The sequence below is a fragment of the Anguilla anguilla genome, chromosome 9 (assembly GCF_013347855.1).
Source record: "Anguilla anguilla isolate fAngAng1 chromosome 9, fAngAng1.pri, whole genome shotgun sequence".
NCBI classification, from domain to species: domain Eukaryota; kingdom Metazoa; phylum Chordata; class Actinopteri; order Anguilliformes; family Anguillidae; genus Anguilla; species Anguilla anguilla.
This window is the reverse complement of record NC_049209.1, coordinates 8538491-8565687: the sequence shown is the minus strand read 5'-3', so window position 1 is coordinate 8565687 and position 27197 is coordinate 8538491. Positions and strand designations below refer to the sequence as shown.

General features: G+C 47.6%; 1 protein-coding gene across 2 annotated transcripts in view; it reads right to left on the bottom strand.

Annotated features, from left to right (window-relative positions):
- The window catches only part of uvrag (UV radiation resistance associated gene), an 83909-nt gene that overhangs the window by 25925 nt on the left and 30787 nt on the right, over positions 1–27197 (bottom strand). For both annotated transcript variants that reach the window (XM_035434032.1, XM_035434033.1), the window contains exons 9-13: positions 25197–25281; positions 23808–23895; positions 23301–23361; positions 18367–18532; positions 7092–7167 (exon numbers count right to left, since the gene is read on the bottom strand). In XM_035434032.1, the coding sequence (XP_035289923.1) occupies positions 7092–7167; positions 18367–18532; positions 23301–23361; positions 23808–23895; positions 25197–25281 (476 nt within the window). The remainder of the gene's footprint in view (positions 1–7091; positions 7168–18366; positions 18533–23300; positions 23362–23807; positions 23896–25196; positions 25282–27197) is intronic.

Here is a 27197-nt window from a genome sequence, read left to right as displayed (position 1 = left end):
TGACTCTACAAATCAAAAAACGCCATTGCTGTCTGCCTGTTAGGGTTACAAAGCCTTCACATGCTTTCCAAAAGACTCGCACACAGATGTTTCTGGAAATACATCAGTCTGGGGTTCGGAAGGCAAACTCAAAGAGGGAAGAGCATGGAGACACTGCTATTTACAACACCGAAGGATATGATGTTACACATCATTATGTAGGATATGATGTCAGACATGATTATGTAAGTTCAGAGAAAAACCTTCCAATTCATAAATCCTTCAAAATAAGGCAGACTCACAGCAACTATGTGTCCCTGGACCTATTATTTCAAGCCGGCTAACAACCGATAAAACAGAAGGTATTTACCCAGGTTTATTCAAGCACTTAGAGCCTGCCAAAATCAGTTTTTGCTTCAGATTTGACAAAGTATGGTAAAAAGAGATTTTTCAGCTTGGAATGGGTGGAGATCTTTAAGCTATTGCTTAATGGTTCTACAACATAAACCACATTTTAAGTGCTAGAGAGACATTAAACCCAGATTAAACAGAGATTTAGCAAGCTGTATTTCCACATTTGACCACACGGGGCAACAACTTTCAGCCTGCAACTAAGTCCCAGTGAAGTAAAGCTAAAACCAGCGCCTGTTCTCCAACAGTTGGCCCTGCAAACGTTTTTTGTTCATTCTTCGAAAGAAGTGAACAGTACATACATTTTACTTTATTATGTACTGTAACCATATCAAAACCTTTAAAATTTCAACGTATGTTGGTGTAATAAAGAAAGAAAAAGGGGGGGGGGGGGCAACAGAGGGGTAAGTTTAAAGACAGATCAATTCCAGGTCCTCGTCCATCTTGACGGGGGCAGACAAACAAACACTGCGCTCCGTCACTGCGTCCGGGACACAGAAGCTGCTTGTGAAGACGAGGCTTTTACGGTCGGGCGAGAGGAATAAGAGCCTGGCTGTGTGGGGAACCGTGCAGACGCAACGGCCTGGTTTTGGGAATGCTGAGTCATGAACCACAAGCCTCCACAGAACGGGAGGGCTAGGAACTGGAATAGATGCTTCTAAATATTCTTGGCTGTCGGGGCATTTCACTGAAAATCACATTGGGGCGGCTGTCTTTTGCACCTTTATTTACCCGTCTGACTTTCATTAGAGACAACAAAGTAAACAGGACGTACAGTGACCTGGTGCTCTCCCTCCCTCTCTCTCTCGCTCCCACAGAATGCACGGTCTTCAATATAGATTTGAATAATGAATGGCGTGCATTTTGAAATCCAGCACATCCAAGATCGCTACGAGTTATATTTAAATGTTTCTAAATGGGATCCTTAAACTATGGTGACTTTTGATGTGCCCAGAAGTATCCAGTGATGCCAATCACAAGCAACTCATTCAGCACTGCTAAGCTTTTTAACAGAAAAAAGTTAATTCAGAGGAATGCGCAGACAAAGATTTCTGAAAGCAGTGCTAAAAATGGTCTGTATAAACTTCTAGATGGATAGCGCTAGGGTAATGCTGTAAATCAAAAGTGGATGACCAACTGTGGACATTCTGCATGAACTCTTGAACATCCATTTCAGATGCTCTGGATGAACCTTTTTCTTGGATAAATACACAGTAAAATCTTAGGGAATGCTAACTTCACATTTGGAAATGCTATGTTAATCTGTAAAAAAAATATGGCACTATAATACTGGTAATAATTTTTTTATATCTCAGTCACAAGGCACCATTTTGCCCCTAATGAAGCCCTTATTAAATAAATTCCAAGAAATGGAAACAAGACAATAGCTGGAGATTTTCAGCTTTATGAACAAACGTATTAGTTTTCATTAGGAGAAGAACATTCTAGAATTTACCTAATGCGCATAATATTTAAGACTGCCTTCCAAAGAAAGTAAGATGCAGACAACTGCACACCATCCCCTCGTACACTATTGTCTGCTTCATATGGTTTCTCTCTAACTGCAATCATGTGAGATAATGACCAAGAGCCCATCTGGGACCAAGAATATCTCGCATGTTCCCTGCCAGAGTTCATCTGGAAGTTTCCACGGGTGAGGACCGCTCGGATTGTAGGAAACTCGATGCCTTCAGCAACGGAAGATCCGAATAAAAGCTTCACGGTGCCTTTTCTCGTTTCCTCCCTCAAAACCTCGAGTTTACCTTGTGGAGCTCCACCCTGCGAACCAACACCCGCGCTGTGACTTTGGCCATGTTGGCAAGGCTGCTTGTGTTCCCTCCAACCGAACGTACAATTTAACAAATATCTGGTCAGCGGTTCTGGCGGGCGAAGCGGAAATGTTGTCTTCTCTCATCACCTTCCCAGGGGTCAGCATCCCACAGAAACCTCACCCCAAAATGGCCGACAACGGCACTCAGAGCTCTCATGAGTAAGGTATTTTTCCCCTGAATGAGTTCCCCTGTGCAGTCCACTCCGCCGCTGCTCGCAGCTAGCGCTACGCTACGTACGCTGCGAGTCCCCCAAGCGTCGTAGCGCTTTTATTACGGTACGGTTTAGAGGCCCAGCAGCGAGCGCGCACTGGGGAGTCACGGCTGAGACCACCAGCGCAGAAACGCACGACGGGGTCTGAAGTGTCGTTGACTACTGGCACGCATGGACGTAGTGCACGATATCTGCAACCCAACACAGCCCCCCCCACCCACCCCCTCCCCAATTTGAATTTTCACGTCTTCATTTCCTGCCCCCTCCCCACTGAAACCAATCTCCGCTTTAGCGGCAAGCGCTAATTTTCACCCCGCCTCCCCCCCCCCCCCCGATTTCCATGTACAGTCTGTTTCTACATAATCATCTCCATATGCCCTATTTCACAACTGCCTTTATGGAAAATAAAGAGAACAAAAAAGCAAAAAAAAAAAAAAAAAAAAAACATTTAAAAAAAAAACTGTATGGCCTGGGTCCAGAGCGCTGGGTCTTGTGAGCCGGACTCACTAACCTGTGTAATCTGCCTGTGTAAACACAGGTTCGGCAGCTTAATTAGCAGCCTGCGCTGTTCCAGGTTCCCAGCGGGAGGTTCACACGCTCATCGCGGGCACGGCGCAGGGGGGACTGCCCAGCCAATCAGTGACAGAGCGGAAGATCCCACCAGACCCACGGCACCGTGCCCGCTAACGCTAACGCTAGCCAAGCCCGAGCCGCCACAGCCACAAAGCGGAAACCAGAAAACGCCGCGGCGACCGGACTCAAAGGAAGCAGGGCAGCAGATACGGAGCCGGCCGGCTCGGGAACACCGCCGCCTCGGGCCCGAATGCTCCGGGGTGCCATCCTGCACGTGGGAGTCGGTGAATTAAACGTGATTCTGGAGCCGAATGGACCAGAACAGGATGCGGGACGGCTCGTGCGCCTCCACCTGCGGTGAATAATTCATAAAAGATGGCAAGAATGCCTTTCGGGGACATCGAGGTCAAAACACACAAACTCTTTTCCTTTTTTTTTTTTCGTAAATAATGTTTTCTCGTTATCCAAATGAGACAAAAAAAAAAAACCAAAAAAAACCCAAGATAGGAGCTGCTGACACCTGACTTAATACCGTGTCCAGTTACCCCCGGGCATGTGGCATAAATAAAAACAACGTAATACAACGGAGCGACTTCAAAGAGGAGCCGTCCGGTGCAGCCCCTTCTGCCAGCTGCCCCGTATCAGTTTCAAACGGAGCACGAGGGCCAATTTAATAAAAGTTATATGCTTAATCTTTCACATCCAAGACAGAAACCGCCGTGAAACCAGATCTCTGGTTTGTTTCAATCGCCAGACACACCAACGCATAGCAGGCTAATTCAGGAGCACATTACAACCTTCAAAACAAAATAATAACTACCAGCCCTCTGAAAACTGCCTATTGGTAAATTATATCAAGTAGAAAACTGAGCTCAATTTTCTAATATTTAGGGTCAATAAAGCTGCCATTTCCTAATAAACTCCTTAGAAGTAACAAGAACCAGTCTCACCGAAGGAAACGAAAACGTTGCTCGGAGAGAAAGTGGTTGAAATGCCAGGTTTACGGAACTCAATTATAACTTTGAAAAAGGAAATCGTGTATGAGCGCGATTATAAAGGTTACTTCATGCGTTCAGTTCCCGAACTGGAAAACGTGTGGCACGGAAACGATCACGATTGAATGCACAAAAAGTCAAAAATTCCCCCAACACGGCTTGCAGAGTGCCAAACCCAGCTAAGGGTGCTAGTGCCGTGTCCAGCTGGCTACAGCACCACCCAGGCAGAGAGGGTTTGAGCTGACCCACACCTCCGCGTGTGAGGAGGGTCCTTTTGCCTCCACTCTACCTGCTCCAAATCATCCACAGTGTGCTTACCGCTTTCAGAAGAGCGTTTTACCATAATTAGTAGCTATTATTGCGTCTGCCCTCCAATTTAAATTTGTGACAGTGATCCAGTTTACAAATCATACCTTAGGAGCACAACACAGCTTGAGGAGCTGAGCGCAGTTAGCTCTCAATCTATTCTCATCTAAACACAAGACACATTTCTCCTGGACACATGCCACCCTGCTTGCTTTGTGGTGAATAGGCATACTACATTAGTAAGGGCATTTACAGTACAAAGGGCACGTAGGGGTCAAGGGGCTGAGAGAACATGTGAGAGGAGGTGGTATTTGGGGATATGACATTACTGTCCCCACCATACTGTAAATAAAACCTCAACACTATAATCGCTCAGATAGCAAACAGACGGCAAAATGCCTTCTCCCCACATCGGAATTGGTGCTGGACTTGACCTGACAAATAACAGCATGTATTTGCGCATTCCTTCTCGCAGATGAAAATGGCGCTCGTGATGGAAAGCAGTTTAAGCCAGTACATGTTTTACTCTCATCGGGTTACCGTTTCACCAGCAAGCAGTTCCCACAGTGTTCCTTCCGTACGCTTCCTTCTGTTAAGACCTGCACTGGCTCAGACTGCTACGCATCGAGTTATTTCCCATCCCTCCCCTTCCAGACAGAGAGAAACTGTAAGCCAAACAGGAGTAACATCATTCTGTTAGGAATAAACCGTGTGAAACGTGGACTGGGAAGCACCGTCTCTATCGCCCGCCTGGCTATGAGCAGGTGGGCACAAACCGAGAGGCGAAGTTCTGCTCAGAACGCCGCACAGCACACACACACACGCAACGGAACACAAAGGAGCGACTGACGGCCCGCGCTTATGACATCAGCAAAGGGAGCAGTGCTAATATTTATTTTTTGAGCGAAGGGCTATTTGCAGGTCTTTGAATTAGCGGGGCGGGGCCGTGAGCGGTGTCCGCTGGTCTGAGGAGAGCTTCTCCGAGGAGAGCTTCTCCCTCGGCTCTCACAGGCCCGACTGCAGCAGTGGCGGTAAAAATGAAGAAGAGCGAAGGAAAAAAAAAAAAACGACAGAAAAGGTGTCAGGACCTAAACGCCAACATTCGCGAAGAGGGAGACAATATCAAAGGGGGAAAGATCGCTAAGGATAAAAAAGAGAGAACATTCACATTACAAAAAGAGCTCTGGCAGTTTGAAACTTCGCAGATGTGAGCTGCTAAGGGAGCGTCTGCGAATCGTAATGATCTTCTGAGAAAATGGTGGCGCTGCGATCCTCTCTGCACGCGCTCCGTGATCCTCGGACGGGAGCCCGTGTCCCTGCTCCTGGGTGGCCCTTCGGATCAAGTGTCTCTTCACGTGACCGTAATGCGAGCCGAGACAGACAACGGAAAAGGGACTAGCGGCAAGACCACTGGTCAAGGCCTCGGTCCTGCGGTGCTTTCCGTACTCCCAGAGGTGTCCCTGAGTTAGCTGACATCACACAGTCCCACGGCTGAGGCCTCTGAACCCCACCACTCAGCACTTCCTGCATGACTGTCCTTCCCCTCCACAGGCCACAACAAAGTGCCCACACGAGCATTCAACAGAAACCGAACAGACCACTGGAATGGACTGCCACCGAGCCATTCTACGTAGACCAGTTCATGTTTATTCAATTTTAACCTCCGTCCGTATACATGATTGGTAAATGAATTTTACGATGACTTCATTTGTCAACATTCGATGTTGTAAGATAAATGCACAAAGGCCCCGGCAGAGGGGTCTGCCAAAGAGAGAGGGCACAGAGCAGACTGCAAGAGTGAACGCAGATGGCTTCCAAACGCACCGAAAAGTAGAATCCATCTCTGAAAACCAAAGATCATAATGGCAATTCACACATAGACAGTTATGGGAAAGATCCGTGCAATTCTCCCGTACCCTTTATGAAAAAATGTCATTTTTCATTTAATTCTACTCAGAACTTCGCAATAATCACATAATTCCTTTTTCGCCAGCGGGTCCGGTATCCTTCGAGATCCTCATTCAATGCTTTTGCTTAATTGGGCCTGTTATATTTTATGAGCTGGTGCTGCAGTCGACGGAGGACGTCAGGATGGAACTGCAGCTCGCCCGCTGCAGCAGCGCATGCCATCAAACCTCCCACTCAAGTCATCTGAAACCCAGCCACCTGTTCCCGGCTAATTGCCTCCTAATTCGCCGGAGAGACGGCGATTCTTCATTCGTGCCACTCAGGCGTTAAAAGCAAAAGGAACGGAATGCAAATTGTTACATTTGCCGCTAAACGATTTTAAAGGGGGGGGGGGGGGGGGGGGGGGGGGAGTCTGGAAGGTCAACGCATTAGCCACACTCTCGTCAGCCCGGTTTGGGGGCTGCTTCTCGCCCCCCCCCAGAGGAGCACTTGTGAAAGAAGCGCGGACTCGGAGAGACCACAGTCGGCGCGCACAGCTTTGACACGCGCGAGGCTCGACTGTTCGCTACGGCTACGCTGTGGCTAGTGCCCGCACGTATTTCTGGAACGCGGGAATACGGTTTAGCTCCTGCACGTCAAGCGGAGGTCCGCAAGTGCTACAGGTTGCTACTTCAAAAAAAAAATAAAATAAAATAAAACCCATGGACAATTACAACAAACATTTTAGTCACAAGGCCTGTGAGAATATTTTTTTTTTTAAAACAACAAATAAAAATGTAATTTATATAATTTGTATATAATTAAGTTAAATAATAAAAGTTATATAATACAATCTGGTGTTGGCTAACCCCGGTGAATGTAATACAAACAACTTACCTGGGCAATATTCTTGTTGAGAAGGTAGACGCCGTACTCAAACTGATAACGCTCCCCTCTTGCGTATAAGGGAAACCTGAAAGGTAGCAGAACAGACATACAAGGTCACTAGGGACACCACACACATTTTTAATGCAGATTGAGACACAGGTTTACTGTGGAATCCAATGTGACGGTCTCAGAAACCGTGTCACTGAAGGCTAGCTTCAAAAGAGTGAAGGCTTACCAGCTTGATCAATGGACCAGTTGTACTCAGCAGAATATAGTGAGATCTCAGCTTTGGACCAGGAGCTGCGATTCAAGCTCTGAAGTGCTTGGCACACAAACACGTACGTACGAAAGCACACACGCACGCACACACGCACGCACGCACGCACGCACGCACACACTTTGAATACGAACCTTCTGAACCAGTGAACTGTTTGTTCTCTTCTGCAACGGCAGAAGAAATTCCCTCCTGGAAATTCCCGCGTACTGATCGCACGTCCCGAGTGACAGTTGATAATGACGATAATTATTGTCATGGCACCTTGTGCGAACACGGCCTTTTCCCATAAAACACCACTGCGGTCTGTGCCCTGTTATTAGCGGCTTTGTCTATCCTCCCTGCAGCTCGCTGTGAGGGGACGTGAGCGGGATGAACAGCCTCGGGCCTGCACGGCTCTACAGACCCCACAACCTCAGAGCAGGCTACCACATGAAACGCACTACGGTCACGCCACGCAGCGCGCCGTTCCTTCGGTTCGACATGACGTACGACCGTTCAGCCTGTCTGTCTGTCAGTGTGCCTCTGAGTGTTTGAGTATGTGAGTGTGTGAGTGTGTGTGTGTGTGTGCCTCTGAGTGTTTGAGTGTGTGTGTGCATGTGTGTGTGTGTATCTGTGTGAGAGTGTGTGTATATCTGTGTGAGTGTGTGTGTGCCTCTGTGTGTATGTGAGTGTGTGTGTGTGTGTGAGAGAGAGTGTGTGAGAATGTGTGCATGTGTGAGAGTGTGTGTGAGTGTGCGCACGTGTGAGAGTGTGTGTGTGTGTGTGAGAGTGTGTGTATGTGAGAGTGTGTGTGTGTGTATGTGTACGTGTGTGTTTGAGTGTGTATGTCCGTTTACACGCTTGTGTACATATACACACACTGCATTGCGCACTGTATGGAGCCAGATTATGAAGCAGGCCTGTCGCCCTCACAGACAGGGGGTGTGTCACTGACCTTCCGGCAGTCCGTTTCCTCCCAGTTCCAGTGAAAAGCCCCGCCTCCCCAGGGGTCAGCCCTCTGTGTCTGCTAATCCGTCCTGACCGGAGACAGCACCGCCCCGCTCAGACTCCCTGACCTTGAGGTGCCAGGAGTGAAGGGCAGTGGGGGGGGATAGGCAGTCGCCCGCCGTGCCACACGTCGACCACTAGGGGTCGCCTCAAAAAAGTCACTGTCTGCAAGCACGTGCTCTGTCAGCACCGCTATCACAAAACTGCGAGCGAGCGACAGAGTGCAAGTCCTCTAATGCTACAGATGTGCTCCATATAGTCTGCGTTGTAAAGGGGGCCCTCATCCACATCTGAATCTCATTTGGGCAGCGTGCAAACACGATACGTCCAGTTCTTTTGTTAATGCAGCATCTTGTGGGATGACCAAATCACGGCAAACTGATTAACAGTTTTATGGAAGGCAGCTCTATGAAAACACAGTTCTTGGGGGGTAGGGCATGTTGCATTTCGGGACCGTGTAACCAGGAAAGGCTTGCCCCCGCACGCAGCTGACAAAAATCAGGAACCGGGGAAGCGAAAATGCTCAAAAAAAATCTGAGACTTGGGGGAGGGGGGGTGGAGGGGGTAACATTTGTGTGAGTGAAAATACAAGTGTTACCCCTTCGACACTCAGCCACAGATGAGAGAGGACGCACGAGAGGTGCAATGCAAGCACAGCTTGACAGGAGGTAGCGGCTACGCTACAGGCACACGCACGCACACGCCCGCCGTTTCCACGGAAATGCACCGCAGCCGCGAGATTAATGGCCTCTGTCCAGTCACTCCGCAGTCATAGCAAAGAGACGCGGCATCACCAAACATCAGCAATGCCTTATGGGAAGTCCAGTGAAGGGGGCCGCATTACTGCAGGCTGGAGGGGGCGTTCCAGCCTGCCTGAAAGCTCTCCGAACGGCGATTTTTATCGCTCGTCTAATCTTGACGGCCGTGCTGAAACCGTATGTTACACAAGCAGGATATAGTGGATTACGCTCAGTCTCCCAGATTTGGGCTTGGCCCCGTCACTCCGCGGCCAGGGCTGAGGCCCGGCTGAGCGCTCAGCGGCAGCTCACCCCCAACCCCCAACCCCCCAACCCCCCAACCCCCAACCCCCAACCCCCGCCCGCTCACCAGAGCCCTGCTCCTCTGGCAGCAATTAGCCCTACTGCTCCACGTACAGCGCTGGGCTCTTACGCGCCTTCTCCTGCTACCTCTTCTGCATGAATAGAGTTCAACTGCTAGGGCTAACTACCCCCCCCCCCCCCACCCCCCCATCCACCCATCCCGCCCCAAATCTGTTACTCGTACTTGCATCAAAGGATCACCACCCCATGTAATGTATCCAATGAGATACAATCGCCACTGATATTTGAGTGAAGACAAAGGAGAGAGGAGAGAGCGAATGTTATGTGATACTTACTGACTGTTATGCATTTTTTTCATTACAATTTTAGGGGTAAATCCCACTTGAACATGGGATAAAACGACAAATCGACATATGAAATATAGCGTCTTTAGTTTTTTTCGCATGCATTCTGCTGGTCTCCCCCCCCCCACCACCCACACAGGATGTTGGATACAAACGAACAAGTATTAAACATCATGTGCAACATCATCGCTGGGGAACGACAAATCTGCAATTAATATGAAAGAAAATGTAAAGCTTTCTGTACATCGTAAAACTTCAAAAGAAGAGGGATCTTTTTTTTTTTTTTTTTACAGAGCAGGATATTCGCACATCATGCAATTCATCTAGTCAGTGATTTATGGTGAAGTTCCTCAAAGGCACCAGTAAAAAAAAAGGTACAGCTCGGAGATCGTAAACATTTTGATGTGGGGGTCTAGGCCTTGACCCCGCTGATGTAAGGCCGCCATTAGTCAGTAGTGCGATTGTTCTTTTCTGTAGGAAAGCGCCGTGCTTGTCCAAGATAACGCCAAGTCTAGAACGCCAGAGCGTGTAGTTATCACAATACGGCGTTGTTTTTACGCCCCTCGTGAGCATGTGCATTACAGCTGATAGCGGAGGGAGCGTCCATTGTGTCCGAGACCCCTTGTTTTAAAGAGAGGACGCTTGATTTTTCTCCTCGGTAAAAGCTGCCGTGTCCCCTTGAAGCAATACGGGTCTGGCTAGTGTAGGAACTTCAGGCCGTGGCAGAATTACGACCAGTGAAAAGGCGGGCCTTTTAATGACCTTGGGACGCTGTGAAGGAAGGCCCAACACACAGGGGTGCTTGCATGTTTTCATTGGACCACAAAGGAACACACAATTAGTACCGAGCGCAATTGTGTCAATTACTCATGAATTAAAGATCACATTTAATTTGCTTGTGTAGAGGCTGAGCCTAGCCAGCTTTGCATTATGTTACATTCATTTAGCAGGTGCCCCTAAGCAGAGCAATTCACAGCCACAGTTATATATATATATATATATATATACACACACAAATATACACAGCGACATTTTATAGATGTAGGGATACCCTAACTACACTGTGTTATGGTCTACTCTGTTCTCCTACTTGTAATTACCCTTATTTTGTACTTGTTGTTTACCGTAATAGCCTTTCAATCTGCTTTGGACAAAACTGTCTGCCAACTGAATACATGTATCGCATGAAACGCAAGGACAGTCCACTAGATTACCTTTCATAACTAACTGACACTCAGCTGAACTCAGGCAGATCTAACTGAAATATCGTTCACCAAGTACCAGATGCACCTTCCTCTGGTTAGAAGGAGCCACACACAGTACTACGATTCTGTGAGAAAACAAAGAGAGTGTTTGGTCGGATGTACGTGAGAAAGCATTCAGTCAGCCCCAATAACTGGCTCTGATTTAAAATGTGTTTGGTACTCCCAATGGCATTTTTATATGGGGCTCATTTGCACACACAGTGCATAATGAAAAACCCAAAACTGTAAATTCACATTTTACAATTGTATGGATATCTGGACAATGGCCCAAGGTTTCCTGTAAGCAGGGGGAATGTACGTTATGAGGGGCTCACTGGGGGGGTGAAGACTGGATTAGTCCTGGTTTATGAAAATCTGAAAAAATGGCTGGCAATTCTGTGAATGGAAAAAAAAACATGCAACACGATCCAACCCACGTAGTATATATATATTATGGTCTAATACAGCAATGCCCCCAAAAACATTTTGTTTTATTCAATATTCACACGTTCCACTCATTGTAGCGGTTACTCACAGTTACCCAGCCCAGGAAGAGGAAATTCCCCAGAACTTTGGAGTCTTTACTGTGTAATTTAAAAAAAGAAGTTTGGGAGCATATATCACAGTTCTGCTTTTAGAAAACACCTGCCAAACTGCTGGTAAGGTTAATTGACCCAGGTACAATATAAATCAACCAAGCTGTGCTTTTCAATATCTAAAAACAATGATTACATTGAGCATGTGTACCAACCAGGCCTCTAATGACTGTTTCTGTTCTACTCTCATGTGTAGTGCCATCTTTGAGGTTACAATAAAAGTGCCGTGGAATGATATGCTGTTGCTTACTTTGCTGTCTTTAGCTTTTTACTGGCACCCTGAAAATAGATTAGAAACAGCTACACAACACCAACCGGCCAGCCCTGTCTCAATGTACGTGTTAACAAGGACAAATTATTATTTGCCTGAAGAGAGGCACATACATTGCCAGAACATTATTTGCAATATATAGAACCTGTACATAAGGATTCAGGCAAATGAGAACATACTCAAGGGTATTTTATACAGATATATATATATATATATATATATATATATATATATATATATGTGTATGCATTCAAATATGCATAAATACATATGCGCATGTATACTATACATACAAGCATATTCACACAAAATCTTTACACTTTCAGAACACCTACTTATTCTATCATTAACAACCTAATTATACATCCAAATTAATCAAAATGCGTCACTTCATTTGCTACTCAGCGTTTATGATAAAAGCACCTTTCAGAATAAATGGATCACGTATCAATGCGTGCAACCCAGTATTAATGAATGTAATGGACCCAGGAGACGCATGGCGCGTCTCCAAGGCATACCCGAACGAGAGAGAGCGCACACATTGGACGTCAGCGGAACGAGGCCAGGGGCCTCACCACAGGCGAGTGGCTCTTCTGTCCCCGGGGACCGTCTGAAACCTCCCACACACTTTCAGTTTACGGGGGGGGGGGGAAACCTGACCGCGCGTATATCGGCCTTGGAAACCGAAAAACCACCCCCCACCCCCCCCAGCCCACATAAAAGGACCCAACCTCTCCTTCCCTCCATTCTCTGGAAAAGAAATGACTTCAGCTCACGAGAGAGGACCCTGCACATTTCTGTGTGCCTCTGCTCTGCGTCCTGTCAGACTCTCAGCCCCCAGTGCCTGTGGCCCGCACCCCCCACCCCACCCCAGGATACTGTCCTGTCACCCCTGCTCATGCTCTTAAAGCAGTCTCAAATACAATTTCAACCTACACTATTCTTTAGCTCTACCACTCCTACTGATGCGTCAACCTGTCAATATTTTTTTTTAACAATTCTTAGAAAAGTTGAGGTGGGGGGGGGGGGGGCGGGGTTGGGAAGCATGCTTTTAATACACTGTCCAATAAAAAGAGCCGTACGGCGGCGCTTCATTTTAACGGCTCTTCTCTGGTCTCGATCACAGAGAGGACATCTGGATCGGATCTCCGAACGCGCCGCAATCGGAAACGCACCGCATCGTCGCTCCGCAGTGCCGCTCGGGGGAAAACGGCGTCCGCGGCGTCCCCGCTAACGGCGTTAGGGGGGGGCGCGTCCGACCCCGCGAACCGCGCCCCGGCCGGAGACGTGGCGGGCCGCTCCGCGCGCGCCGCGGTCGTTACCCGAGCGCCAAATGCGCGGTGTTTACGAACGAGGAATTCGGCGGCGGCGGCGCGCCGACCTCGCGGGTCAGACACGCTCAGACGCCCGCCTCTGCTCTGGGGCTCGTTACACTCCGGTTAAAAAGCACTAAAGGCAAATTAAACGCATTACAAGGGGAAAGGAAAGGTATTTCTTTGGCTTAATAAAGTCAGCCGCGTCCACGCACGGATACAGTTGGTGCTGTAACTACAGGACCGGACTCCAAGCGAAAAGTGCAAGTGGCCTCCATCCTGTCCCTCTGCTTAGAGCTGACACTGCCTGCTGGCACCATCGCAAGACCGGACTCCATTACTCAGGTCTGGGAAGACTTTCCATGCCTAAATACGGCCATTCTGAGTCACATCTGAAGGAACTTGACCGTGGTTACACCAGCCACCAGCCCCCCCCCCCCCCCGCACGTCATTCCACAGCACAGACACAGCCAGCCCAGCCGGCGGGCCAGAGCTAATAAACACCGCGAGGTAGGGAGGGGTGAAAGGGTCATTGGGACACGCCGAGCCGCTTCACCAAACACCTGGAGGACCCCGGCGAAGGTGTGGACGCAGCCTTAATGGCCTCCCAAGCCCTTCCCCCGGTTTATTTTCTCTGATCCAGCTCGTGTAAATATCCTCTTTATCGGTCGGGAGGGTATAAATCAGTCCTCTCTCCGCGGGACGGGGGCGAGGGTATTCGGCAGAGGCCGGGGGAGTCTTCGGTGTGACCAGCGGGGTGGGGGGGGGACGGGACTGCACAGCCCCTCCAGCTGCAAGGCCTCCAACACGCCATAACTCTTCACGCCAAAGAGCCGGGCTTCACCGGCGAGGGTGCCCCCAGTTCCTGGTACTCCATTTTTCTCAGGTAACATTTCACACACCGCGCCATTAATTCATGAACGCGGTGGAGGCGGAGAGGAACGAGGCCATCAATTAAAATGGTTTTGTGCGTGCACAGGAATGCGTGCATGCATGTGCGCGCGTGTGTGTGCGTGTGTGTAGGTAGGTACGTGCATGTCTCTGCTGATATGGGCATGTTCGCATGAGAGTGCGTACGCTATGTGTAGTCCAGCCATTGTCGAGTGAGGGTGACAAAGCTGGTATCAGCTGCAAAGTATCTCAGCACGAGGGCTCTGTTTATCTGGTGAATAACTGACCTGATGTCAGCTGACGTCAGCAGTCTGCCCAATCCAGCTGCTCACAGGTACCTGAGTGACGCGATGCTACCCTACCTGTGTGTGAGCCCCGCTCCACGGTCATTAGCACACAGAAAATGAGCCCGTGTTCTGCTCCTGACTCCGCCGCCATCTGTTTCTAATGGTTTGGTGCTCGATCCCGGGGCACAGAGGGGGGGGGGGCCACAACGCACCTCAGCGCCCATCCCCCGCACGCCAACCCCTCCCCCCCCCCCCCAACCCCCCACCCCCCAAAAAAGCATATCTCAGGTGGAGGCCGACGCTCGGCGCCCGCCGTTCGAAACGTCTCACGACAGCACTCTCCCCGGAGAGACGCACGTCGTCCGCATCGGAAAAAACGGACAGCTTATTACGCGCAAGAATAATACATTTATTTAAATGCGGTTAAAAAAGCAATCCCTCCTACAAACACTTCAAAAATGCGGAGAAATATATAGACCATAAGCAGGGCCTTTGCAAACAAAAGGGGGGCTTAATCCAGACCAGCTGTGCGCTCCCTGGCCAATGTAAACCTCCGGGCTCGGGGGTACTATGGCAGGAAAGAGGAGAACTAGGTGATTTTCTTTCTTCCCTTTTTTTTATCTTTATTGGAATCGTACTCATTAATTTGACATCGAACAGAGGAGGCAAAAAAAAAAGTAAAAATCACAAAGCTTGTTTCATCCTTGTGTATATGATTCCAATTGCACCAATTACATAGTAAAACATACATTTTGTTATTAGCACTAGCTATGCATAGAAGAATGAAAAAGGCCTCTGTGGCCAATGTCTAATTATCAAACGACACCATTTTTTGGCAGTTCATCCTTGGTTACCGTACAAAATAGATCAAAATAATAATTTGAACATGGTAGCACTATAATTGGGTTGCCAGGGAAATTCAGAAATAATAAAGGGGCAGGGTACTGGGGGTGTATCCTTCCACTGTATCCATGGCTACAATATCACCAACAACTAAAATCTGTAGTCACACATTCACGTAGCTACGGCTAAACACCACCTGGAATACAAGCTATTTACTGGAATGTTTCGCCCTCAGAGAATATATGTTGAGTATCTCTACAATGTGAGCTACGCAAAAAGAAAAGAACTCAAAGCTATTACCTCAGAGACTAACTAAGAGGTGGGCTGCTTACTTTCAAAGTTATACATTTATTTTTTAGCAAAAGTTGGAATTGAAAAGGAAAATTGTAGGATTTTTCTTATGGTTGATTAAGTATCTTACACAGGAAAATAAAATATTACAAATCAAATTCAATAACAATCCATTCATTCATTCTTATTTTTACTTTCTGAGGTCATGTTCAAAGGCTGCAGTGAAATACAGCACTGCTCTGCACTGAAACAAGCTTACACAAAATTTTAGCCATTTACACTTTACACGAAAATAAGGCAAAATTCAGAGCTAGAATGTGGTAATTTTCATCTTTTCAATTGAATCAACTGAAAGTCAATTAAGTGAAAAGTATAAAAATTGCCATTTTATAGCCCAGCTAATAAAAGGACAAAATAGGTTTGTCACAGATAGGACAGTCCAAGACAGATAAAGAAGGATCCTGACTGAGATTATTTCACAGGGACTAAATGGAAATATCGAGAGCAGGTTCACTCCAAGCTCAGAATCAGAACACCTTTAAACGGGAGGACTGAAATTTTGGGATATATTCCTCAGAGCCAACAGAACAGCAAAAATCTTTTTTTTTTCTTCTTTTGCTTAACTTCAGTGAACATCACCATAAAAACCATGATCCTCATAATTACAAAGACACAATCTGAGCGTTCATTTTAGGGGTTCTTCAGAAGTCCACAACAGGAAAATGTACCAAGTTCGAAAAACCGATTACACATCATAAAAGGAAATATCAAAGTGTTTATGCTGACAAACCAAAAGTGTGTGATGTTTTCCATCTGTTCCATTTCATCATCAGATATGTGGATTTTGGACAGCGTGAGCCTTCCTCTCACTGCCAAACAACCCCTTTGTTGCATATTATTTATTTTTATGCATACCGATGTATTACAAATCAGACCTGAGGTTGTAAAAAAAAAAAAAAAAAAAAAAAAAAAAAAACCAAATAAAACAAAAAGGCCCGAGACGTTAGAAAACAAGGCCCCGTCACGATCTCCAGAGCCGCCGCCGGATTTCAGACGGAAGCGCGGGCCGGAGCTGGTATCTGCGGGCTGGAGGGGTGCCAGAGCGCCCCCCCCCCCCCCCGCGCACCGCCTGACCCCCGCACGCAATAACTCACGCCCCCCCCCCAGGGGGGCGCATATGGTGTCCGACGGATCCCCGCATAAACGCTGAGTTATGGGAGCGCTCGGGGCGGCGGCAGGAAGTGCTCGCCCGCTGGGCCGGCGCTAAGTACGCTCCTGACCCGCCGAGGCGCCGGCCGCCATTTTGTTTCGACAGAGCGCTCCGCGCTCCAGGTGGACAGGCTGTATATCTGCCCCGGTAATGCGCCTTCTTCACACGGGGAGGGGGGGGCATACAGAATCCTGCTATGGGGCCCACTAATGCCAGGGGATACTTTCTTCTCCTTTCCGCTATTTTTCCCCAGCTAGCGTTCCTGCCGATTTTTTGTTTACATCAAATGAAAGAAATAACATATGCGTGCTCCTTCGATAAGACCTTTAATGTTCTTCGGTGAATCTCACTCTGATGGTAACAGGTGTGGAAAGTGGGAAACGCACACAGGGGGCACAATAAAACGAGAACCGAAACAAATGTTGAGAATAAAATAATTTGTAATAATAATTTCCAAATTAATAAGCCTGCGGTACGGAAAAGAAAGGGAGAGAATCGACGGGGGAAATACAGGCCTCAGACACAGACAGAGAGAGCAGGGGGCCTGGGGTCTGTATCTGTTACCATGGCGATACGGGCAGGGGAAAGTGAGCTGCGCGGTCTGCGCAGTGTCGCGGTTCCTGGGGGTCAGCACCTGCTACCGAGCCATGGGAGGCTTGCAGAAAAATCGGGCGTTTACTCCCCAGCAAGTACGCTAATCAGAACAAGCGCTGCACCGGCTAGTGTATGTGCAACCATTCCAATACACATCACAGGCACAATTTTCATTCTGCACTCGAACATACGCTAGGCTGCACTGTCACATCGGATGGATACCAGACGGACGATTCAAAACATCATTTACATCAGCAGAGTTTGGGAAATGCTGACGTAGGTCATAATTCACGACTCTGGCGCTGGTCAGAGAAAGCAGAAGGGTCAGCTCAGATACGGCAGAAAGGTCCCTCGCAGGAAATGGCCATGGTTTGCGGTGAAAGGCACATGCGTTAGGTGCTGAATGGGCTTTTGATAAATCTCACAATCAGCTCAAGCATCGCCCCTCAACTTCAAAGTGTCTGATTAATCGCGGAATCGGCTTGACGGTTAAAGATGGAGGTTTTTACGGCTTGTGGGAAATTGAAGGTCAGATAATATCTGTGCTGAATAAGGGGGCTTTGATCCTGGCCAGGGCTCACTTGCACATGAACGTTGTCTGAATGTATGCACATGGTCCACATCCATGATGACAATTACTGTTTACTTTCCATTCCACTGAATCCCAATAAAATTTCACAATAAAAAGTCCATGACCAATTTATACCATTAAACGTTCCCCTGCATCTCACATTAGCACTGTTGTATATACGGAAACTATATCATTTAAACCACTAATTTCACATACGCTGAACAATACGTTGAGCTGTCTTTGCTTACGAATGAAAGGTTCGTCTCTGCCACCGTCAAAGCTCAAAGCATTAGGATTTGCCGGGCCATTACGACAGGGCCTACGTGTTAGCACAGCGAACAGGAAGAATGCCAGATCTGAATATCCGATCAGCAACGTGTAACATCTGCGTGCGTATCCGCACATCCAAATCCGATTACCTTCAAGTGTCAATAAGGGCACGTTCCCACAGAAGTACAGCGCCTGAATAAATAAAAAACAACGGACGAAGCGTGAAGCTCTTACTCTCTCTCCTTCTCGTTCAGCTTGTCCATGATGGTGTCCTTGATGGAGGAGCGGGACCCCTTGTGGATCACAGGATACCTGAGAGGGATCTGCAGGAAGCACGAGATCATCAGGACCAGGTGCGCCGTGTAGCCGAGGGCAACCGCCACGCTCCCGTCATCTTTCCCTGCGGCGCACAGAGGAAGATAAAAATCACAGACCGGAAGTGCTCAACATCGATAAAAAAACGCTAAAGTTCAGTTGAAGTCGCAACCGTTAGATGTCATGCCTGGTCGTTAAAACACTTCAACCCAAAATACCTTTATTTTGCTGCCAATGGTTACACCACCAAAGTTAAGTCTTTCCAAAATTCGTGCAAATTCTACCCATAATGAAAGATTTAATCCACAGGGTACAGCGGCCTTTTAGAATTTCTACCGGTTACACAAAAAGTACTACTCTGATTTAATCATTCAAGCTATCTAGCACATTAGTGCTGTTTCCATGTTAGCAAACTCATGTAATACGGAAACAAGGAAATGCTGGCTGTCGAGAAACGCTATAAAGAAACCTAAACTTTTAAAGATAGTAAACTTGTATCATTTTGAGTGAGTGAATGGAGAAGATTTTCCTTTAACGGTTTTGCTTGTTTGTTTAAACAAAGTCTTCTCTCTCTTGGGAAATAAACGCCGGTGAAAACCTGAATTTCCGTACGTCCTGCTTTCCAGCGAATCTGTCCCTCCCTGGGGAGTCACGCTGCATTTGACAACATGCTAAAAAAGTGTGGTGTGTGTTACTGCCGAATGGACAATTTACATCCGAAGCAGAAGAACGCACGTAGCGTATGGGCTAAGGCCTTAAGGCAGAAATTCATGTTTAATATCATGGTTTCAAAAACATGGTTTCCTTCGGTTCAAAATATCACGTCTCAATAAATCATGCGTACCACTAGAGCAGGACGTTGAAATTTGTATCGTAAGAATTTGAGTAGCGTACAGTGGCATGAAACCGCTTGGAACGCAGCGCGCAAATGAAAAAGGAATAATCGTCGTACGACATGAAAACTGAACTTTCTGCAAGAGACATTTACTCTTTCAGAAACACAGAGATCAGTTTAATAGCTAAAAGTTATTTCTTTGAACCTTTTTGCAGTTTGCCTTGGCATACGACCAGTTTCATATGCAACGCGGCTCAGTTCAGGCGTGATGTGTCACCAAGTTGTGTCACAATAGGGCCACCACCCTCTCCCTGCGCTGTTGTTGTCATAAATTAGGGGGACAAATGTGGGTAAGACCATCGGGACACTCTTCCTCATTTACAGGCCACCGCAGACATGACGGCAAATATTCAAAAGCACTTCCAGGCCCTGAGAGGCACACTCCTGAGACTCCTGGCCCACAAGAGTGGTACTCCAAGCAGACCGCCATCAGTACAGACAGGTCAAAGGTCACGTTGTCATCACAGAGGCCATCGTGCCAGATGGCTTCCCAGCAACCCCTCAAGATTGGAATGGAAATTCATCCAGACTCGTATCACTGTGGTAAGGGACCATTTGTTTTGTGTCTGTGCAAAGAGGTGGGCTTGGGGGTTGGGGGTGGGGGGTGGGGATGGGGGATGGGGGAGAGACAAGTCAGAGACGGGGAGGTGCGGTGATGGTGCGGTTTGGGGACAGTGTTAGGGAAGAGGGACAGGCCTCACACCCCAGGCAGACGGCATGCTGCCCTTACTCACAACACGGCCGCAAACCTACGGCTTTCAGACCGAAACACCAACAGACATCCATGGGAGAGCGGCTCAAAGCTGAAACACAAACGACCGGTTGGCACGTCAGGGCTTTGGGGGGGTGGGGGGTGGGGGGGAGTGTTTCGGGGAGCAGCGTGGGGGGGTGTGCGTGCGCCGCGCTGACAGGGGCGACAGACACAGGGAGGCCCCGGGGGGGCGGGCCGTGGGGGCGCTGCGTGTGATGGAGGAGGCGGCGAGGAGGAAGGCGGCGGGCGCAGGCGAACCTGGCACTCATTATTGGCCAGCCTTTGAAGCTACGCCTCCCCCCGCCTCCAACAGCCAAGCCTGATTTCTCACAACACACACGAGCGCGACACGCAGGAAATGAGCCAAATAACACTTTCCAAATGTTACCTAATGAATCCTCGTCGGCTCATTCATACTTCATGCGCACACAAGCTCATTTACATTCATATATTCATCTGTTTTAAACACCCCCTAAGTACTACATGCCACCGACATCCAACCACTGCGACCCTCATTGCCCTGTGTGCACGGTAGGGCTGTCAAACGATGATTCTATATTCGAATGCTATTCAAATTGTAAAAAAAAAAAAAAAAAAATTTTTAAGACTTTTGTTCATGAAAATTAACGTTTGAATGTAAAAGAAAAAAACGCGGAGTGTCTTTATTGTGGCTGTCTTCCGTTCGACCTGGGTTGCGTTAAACCAAAAAGGAATCTGGCGTTTCGGAGCCTGCTCTGTTGAAAACGGAAGTGGCTGGGTCATATGGGTCGTCGCTATGCTGCTACTTGACGGACAGGGCACTTTCACTTCATCCCTGGCGCGACTGGAACATGGTTTTTTTTCTCCACTGGGAATATAGTGAACAGTGAATTAAGGTAATACAAAGAGGGGCACTGGCCTCTTCACACGCGGACCATCTGGAGTTTTTGGCAAATAACTTGCAGGCCTGACATCGCCATTCAATGCTTAACCAAGTTAGTTTTACCTTTTTCTATTTCCATGCTAGCCTTTGGGGAGTTGTAGCGTTTTGGGAACATAACGTTAAAACAATGCTGACCTTGGCTCTGTAATGGTGGTTATTGTTGCTTTGGTTTGCCTCTTGTGGATATAACACACAATTAACACAGCCCAAAAGTTGGTCAAATCCAGACGTGAAATTAAACATTTAAAACTGTATTACTGCATATACTCAAACATGTTCGAACTCATGTCTTTTTTTCGAAGGAATACTCAAGCGTCGTTTTTGGCCAAAGTTGACAGCCGTAGCAGGCAGTGAATATATTCATGAGCCAGCGAGCTCAGGGGGGGGAGGCTTTGTTCCCAGACTAGGCCCGAGGTTTTCTCTGGAATCGAGCAGAGAGAGAGAGAGCACTGGCAGACGGAGAACTCGCCTGCGCCTGACCCTTCTACCTGTCCTCGCTCCCGGTACAGGCCCCTCTGGGGAGGCCTCACAGGCACCACGCACTGTGAGCTTCCCACCCAGCGCTGCGTCCATTACTTCCCATAAAAACACACTTTCCAACCCGTTGTTTTAACCTCTGCGTTTATGGGAATGGGTCTTAGAGGCTTGCAGTCGGTGTCAAGAGAGACGCGGAAAGAGAGAGAATGACAGAGTGAGAGAGAACGAGACAGAGAGTGAGAGAGAGCAAACAGAGAGCGAGAGACAGAGACAGAAAGAGAGAGGGAGAGAGAAAGAGAGAGAGCAGAGAGCGGCGAGAGAGCTTTTCCAAAACCCAGGCCCAGCTGGCTCTACATCTCAACCCTGCAGTCCTTATAAAGTAGCCCAGCAGAAATTACAGGCCCAAGGTTTAAATGAACAGGAAACAATTTCTAAATTCCTGAATTTAGACTGCCGATTCCCTTTTCGGAGCCACGAACTAACTTTCGTTAAGGAGAGGTTAGGCACTACACAGGAGAAGACTTGTTAAGGAATCGGGATGCCTTTCGCTATAATGACTGCGCAATTACCCGAGTATTTTAATCTACCCAGCGCACAGCTGCCTCGCCCGCCGCTAGTGTTTCACCCCCGGCCTTCCTGCATTTGGCCTCTCGTCCCGCCAAGATCAGTGTCACATCACAGGATTAACCATCCGGCCAAACCACAATGCTCTCATTGCACAGACGCCCTGCCAGGAGCGGGTTTTTTTTTTCCTGTTTCGTTTGCAGTCGGAGAGACATCGTATTCTTTTCTGAGCTGTTTGTCGCTTTAATGACCGATCCCGCGGCTGCGTTCCGCAAAATTTTGGCAGAGTCCTGGGGCGAGCGTTTTAATGGCCGCCTCTCACATTTTAAGCTTCACATTCACAACAATGTTGCGTGTGTGGCCCGTAATGGAGAACATCTGAAAGCCGCACGATATCTGTTGTTTTCAAAAATACATAATAAAAGAAAATGAAGATACATTAAGATATCAGCAATGCAGATGGGATTCAAGGTCATATTTACACCATGCACATTTGAATGTGCTTTTGGATCCTCCTTTTCCCAAACCTAGCAACAAGGCTCATTCTGGCATTGTATTTTCCTTTACACTATCAGCAAATGACAACAAGTTTCAAGCCATGAATGGTAAATCTCTCCATTAAAATAATTGCAGGCATAAGAAACACTGCTCAAAAATATTAATGGAAAATACTTCTGCCACAAAATCTAAAAAAAGATGGCTAAATAATAATAGTCTATTTGCAATGACGGTTTTCAGACCACCCACCCAATAGCACGATGGAATTACCAGAATTTAGATTCCAAGAGAGATTTCTATTTATATTACGGTCAGAAACCAGTCGCTGAGGTGTGAAAGTGCTCAAGACCTTTCATGCACTTCCTCTAAATGCACATTCGAAGAATGGCGTTTCTCTTTGGACTATAAAAAAGCTTCTGTGGAATGTGTCCTCAAATCTAGATCCCACGATGGATATCTTTCATAGTGTAAAGATGCCCTTCAAGTAGATTGGATAACAGTGTCTCAAAGCATCTTCCAACGAAAATCCAGCACTAGTAACCAAACGGTCTTTCCGTCCCATCCGTGAGAACATGGCAGAACTGCCACAGTATCAACAGCCAGAGGCAATAATATCAACACAAACAATAGAAAGAATCCGTGCTGAAATTACTATGGGACATGGGGCGGAGAAAGAGCATGGTTTCTGTTTCGCTGTTTGTTCTCAACTCCTGAAATATTCCAGGTTTCAAAGTCCCATTGGTTACCTTGGAAATCTTCAGAATTTGGCAGCTTCACCCCACAAATGACGTAATCAGTCTGATTGTTCTACGGAGAAAAAAAAAAATGGAGAAAAAAATGTTTCATGCATGAAAGGACATCCATAGAACACGGAACATGAAAATCTATCAAGTGAACATACCAGAGGGCACAGCTTTCACCGTGACGGGTTTATAAAACGTATAGTCTCAGAGTACTTAGTACATCGACATTTGGTCTTGCGTTCAAGATAATATGGCAGGGACAGATTTCACGTGGATTCACACTATGATGTATTAATTTATCAGATATTTCACCCACACCATTCTAACAGAACGGGGACTATAGCACAGATAAAGAAACTGTCTGCAGTGAAGTGGAAACATTCAGTTAAAGAAAACTATAGCTACCCTCCTTCTCTTGTCTATTCCAAATCACGAATGATGAATGATGAACTATTATATCAAGCAGGGTGCGGATGACTCCAGGAGAACTGGCGCTCGTGTTCTGCTCACCACGTCGATGGGGTAAATGTAGGAGAGCTCCGACAGCAGCTGGCGACACCGAAAGGTGAGCTGAGCGTTGGTCTTCAGGAACAGCTCTCTGGGGGCCAGAGGGAGACAGGAGTTTAAATGAAGGAGACAAGGGCACCGCTGGGAGGGCACTCGGGTGGGGGGGGGGGGGGGGTGGGGGTGGGGGGAAGTGGGTTGTTTATCTTGGAAGTGGAGCGACAGTGCTAATGGTTCCACAGCGCCTCGGATTCATCCCTCTGGTAATTGTAAGAGCAACCAAATTATCATAACTGCCAAATTACCGACCACTACACCCCAACCCACCCCGCCACCCCCAGGCCCAATCCCCACCCCTGGGGGAAAATGGCTGGAATCACCTGGGGCCATGTTCTTATTGTGTGTGGCAGGCAGAGCTCACAGGAACCTTGACCTGTGTTAGATGCAGGGGGGGAACGGGGGTGGGGGGGGGGGGAGAATCGTGCCTGGTAAAATATACTTGCTTTCTCACGTCCCTGACAGCTGCCGGGCTTTTTATATAATCGTAGGCACGAAATGGAGAGGAGGGAGAAAATAACGTGCACTTGAGTCAACACTTCAAGAGCACTCTAGATAATGGCCAATCACTTCAAAGGCTTTCCCCCAAAAAACAGCATTCAAATGGAAATTATTATTAGGCCCAATTCAACGATTCTTCACGTTCTCCAGCTTTCATGTGCACTTTCAGGCCCAGAGCTCAGCCTGGAGAGATTCTCTCTCGTGGGCCCTCTTCCACTGAACGAGGTAAAGCACCTTGATCGCTTGCTTCAGCTTCACAATACATCAGAAATGCATTCAAAGCGTCATGTTTCTAGTGACTAGGTACAATGCAAAACACTCAGTCCAAAAAAAAAACAAAAAAAAAAAACTTGAACCCCATTTTTTAGGATGCTAGCACTGCACATAATATATGACACTTACTTTCAATAAACTTGTACATTGGAAATTTCACATTTTGCCTTCACGTCAATGTCAAAACCAGCGTTCTTTATTTAGTACACTAGGCAGCGTTACTTTGCCGTCAGAGTTAGCAAATTTGTCTTCTGTTTGTTACTTCCCTCCCAGGTACTTTTCTACAAACAAACTTGGGACTTCCAAGGGTCAGTGCACTGTATAACACAGTGCAGACTAACCCAAGTACACCCACATGTACGGCTTAATTCTCACTAGGTAAGTGTACTAATAAGACAGTGGAGCTCACAGTACATCCTTCATCATGCAATACTGTAATCTCTACATTTAAATCATTTGATAGTGCATTAGAGCATACCACACTTCGTTCTGTATAATTTACCTCAGACGTCCTGTAAGTGAAATGGTGGAGCCACGCACACATAATTACTGGTTTATATTTACCTTTTGGCGGTGCATTCTTTCTGTTGCTCTGTCAATGACTCCCTCTCCATCTCCAGACTCTGGCGCTTGGTGGAGAAAGCCTCCTCTGTGCACAGACACGAAACGCACAAAATTACCTGGCACGCACGGGCAAATTCTTACATAGGGGTGCATTTCTACATTGGTGGTTCCCCAAAAAATTGCAACTTATAAATGTTTACTTTAATCATCAAAGGCCATTTCCTCTTGAGGCTCCATAAAATTAGTTGAGTTAAAAATGGTTTGAGGGTTTTTTATTTACACAATATCAGTCAATGAAAAGAGCAAATCATATAAAGAAGGAAGTTAAATAAAGAAAAGTACATATTCCTTATCTGGCATGATACCAGTTCCTGAGCAATTACTGAACAAATGATAATAATGTTTGCAGTGTGTACAATCTGTGAAGACTCGTTGGCCTGCTTTTCAGAGTTACCTAAACACGAAGCCAAGCTCAGCGAAAGAGAGGGTGAGAAGGGAGAGAGGGACGGAGAGAGGGAGAAAGAGAGAGAGGGTGAGCAGGGAGGAGAGTGAGCAGGGAGAGAGAGAGAGAGAGAGAGGGGGTGAGCAGGGAGAGAGAGAGAGAGAGAGGGTGAGCAGGGAGAGAGAGAGAGAGAGAGAGAGAGGGTGAGCAGGGAGAGAGAGAGAGAGAGGGTGAGCAGGGAGAGAGAGAGAGAGAGGGGGGATGTGAGCAGGGAGAGAGAGAGAGAGAGAGGGGGGGTGAGCAGGAAGAGAGAGAGAGAGAGAGAGAGAGAGAGGGTGAGCAGGGAGAGAGAGAGAGAGAGAGAGGGGGGTGAGCAGGGAGAGGGAGAGAGAGAGGGTGAGCAGGGAGAGAGAGAGAGAGAGAGAGAGAGAGGGGGTGAGCAGGGAGAGAGAGAGAGAGAGAGAGAGAGAGCGAGAGAGAGAGGGTGAGCAGGGAGAGAGAGCCGGCTCACAGTAAACAGCCAAAAGTGAAACGACAGTCGATTCTTCAGCGCGACGATTCCACAGACATACGAAATCTCTCAGTAATGGAGCCGCTTCTGCAGGACGGGTGCCCTGTCTTCCCGTTCAGGGAAACAGGCGACGTCATGCGGTCTCCTATCCCCCCGCACTGTTTATTTTTCCTTCCGGGCCAAAGCTTTTGTGTACACCAAGAGTCGAGGGGGGGAAAGACTCAGCAGCGTCCTCACCTGTTCCTGCGCACTCATGGGCCGGAAATGGACCGATCAATTTTTTATTTTTTATTTTATTGGCGCATTCATCTTGTTACACAGTGTAAAACTATGAAGATGATTTTAAGCTTGTTCAATATTCCACAAGCACGTGTTCAGAAATTCAGGGATCGAGTACTGTAGATCGATAAACAGCCCCAAACCAAAGGTGATTAAATATTGTATTGTAAACAAATTTACCAGCATGTGCAAAGGGCATTGTCACCCTTACAATTAAACAGTTCCATTTCAACTGAGATGCACACCCTTAAAGAGCTTCTTTATCCAGGGAAAAATGGAGAAGTCTGCTGTGTGTAGCAGGAGTGTGTGTAAGTGTGTGTGTGTGCGCGTAAGAAACAACAATACGACTGGTTTAATTGGTACTCTTTTGCATCGCATGCTACCTGTCCATGCAATCCTGCCCTGGCAGAAATCCCATAAAGGGGTAATCTTCATCAGATTAGCGACATAAAGATACAGTCTGCGCAGATCATCATCACGGCCTGCAGCTCGCGGGACTTGAAACGGCGTTCCAAAGGTGGCACCCCGCCCCGCCTGCATGGCTCGGATGTGTCGCAGCTTTTCATGTGACGGCGCCCCACCCCTTCCCCGTCACATCAAAGCCCCGATCCTAAAAAAAACCGCGCGGGTACAACCCGCCAGGAATGCTGGGAGACGTCACAGCGCTCCAGAGATGCGATTTCGCTATCGCCGCTACGTGTTGCGCTCCTCTCAGACAAAATAAGTTCCACTTATTTTTAAAGAGCGTTTAAAAGACGGAAAACACCCT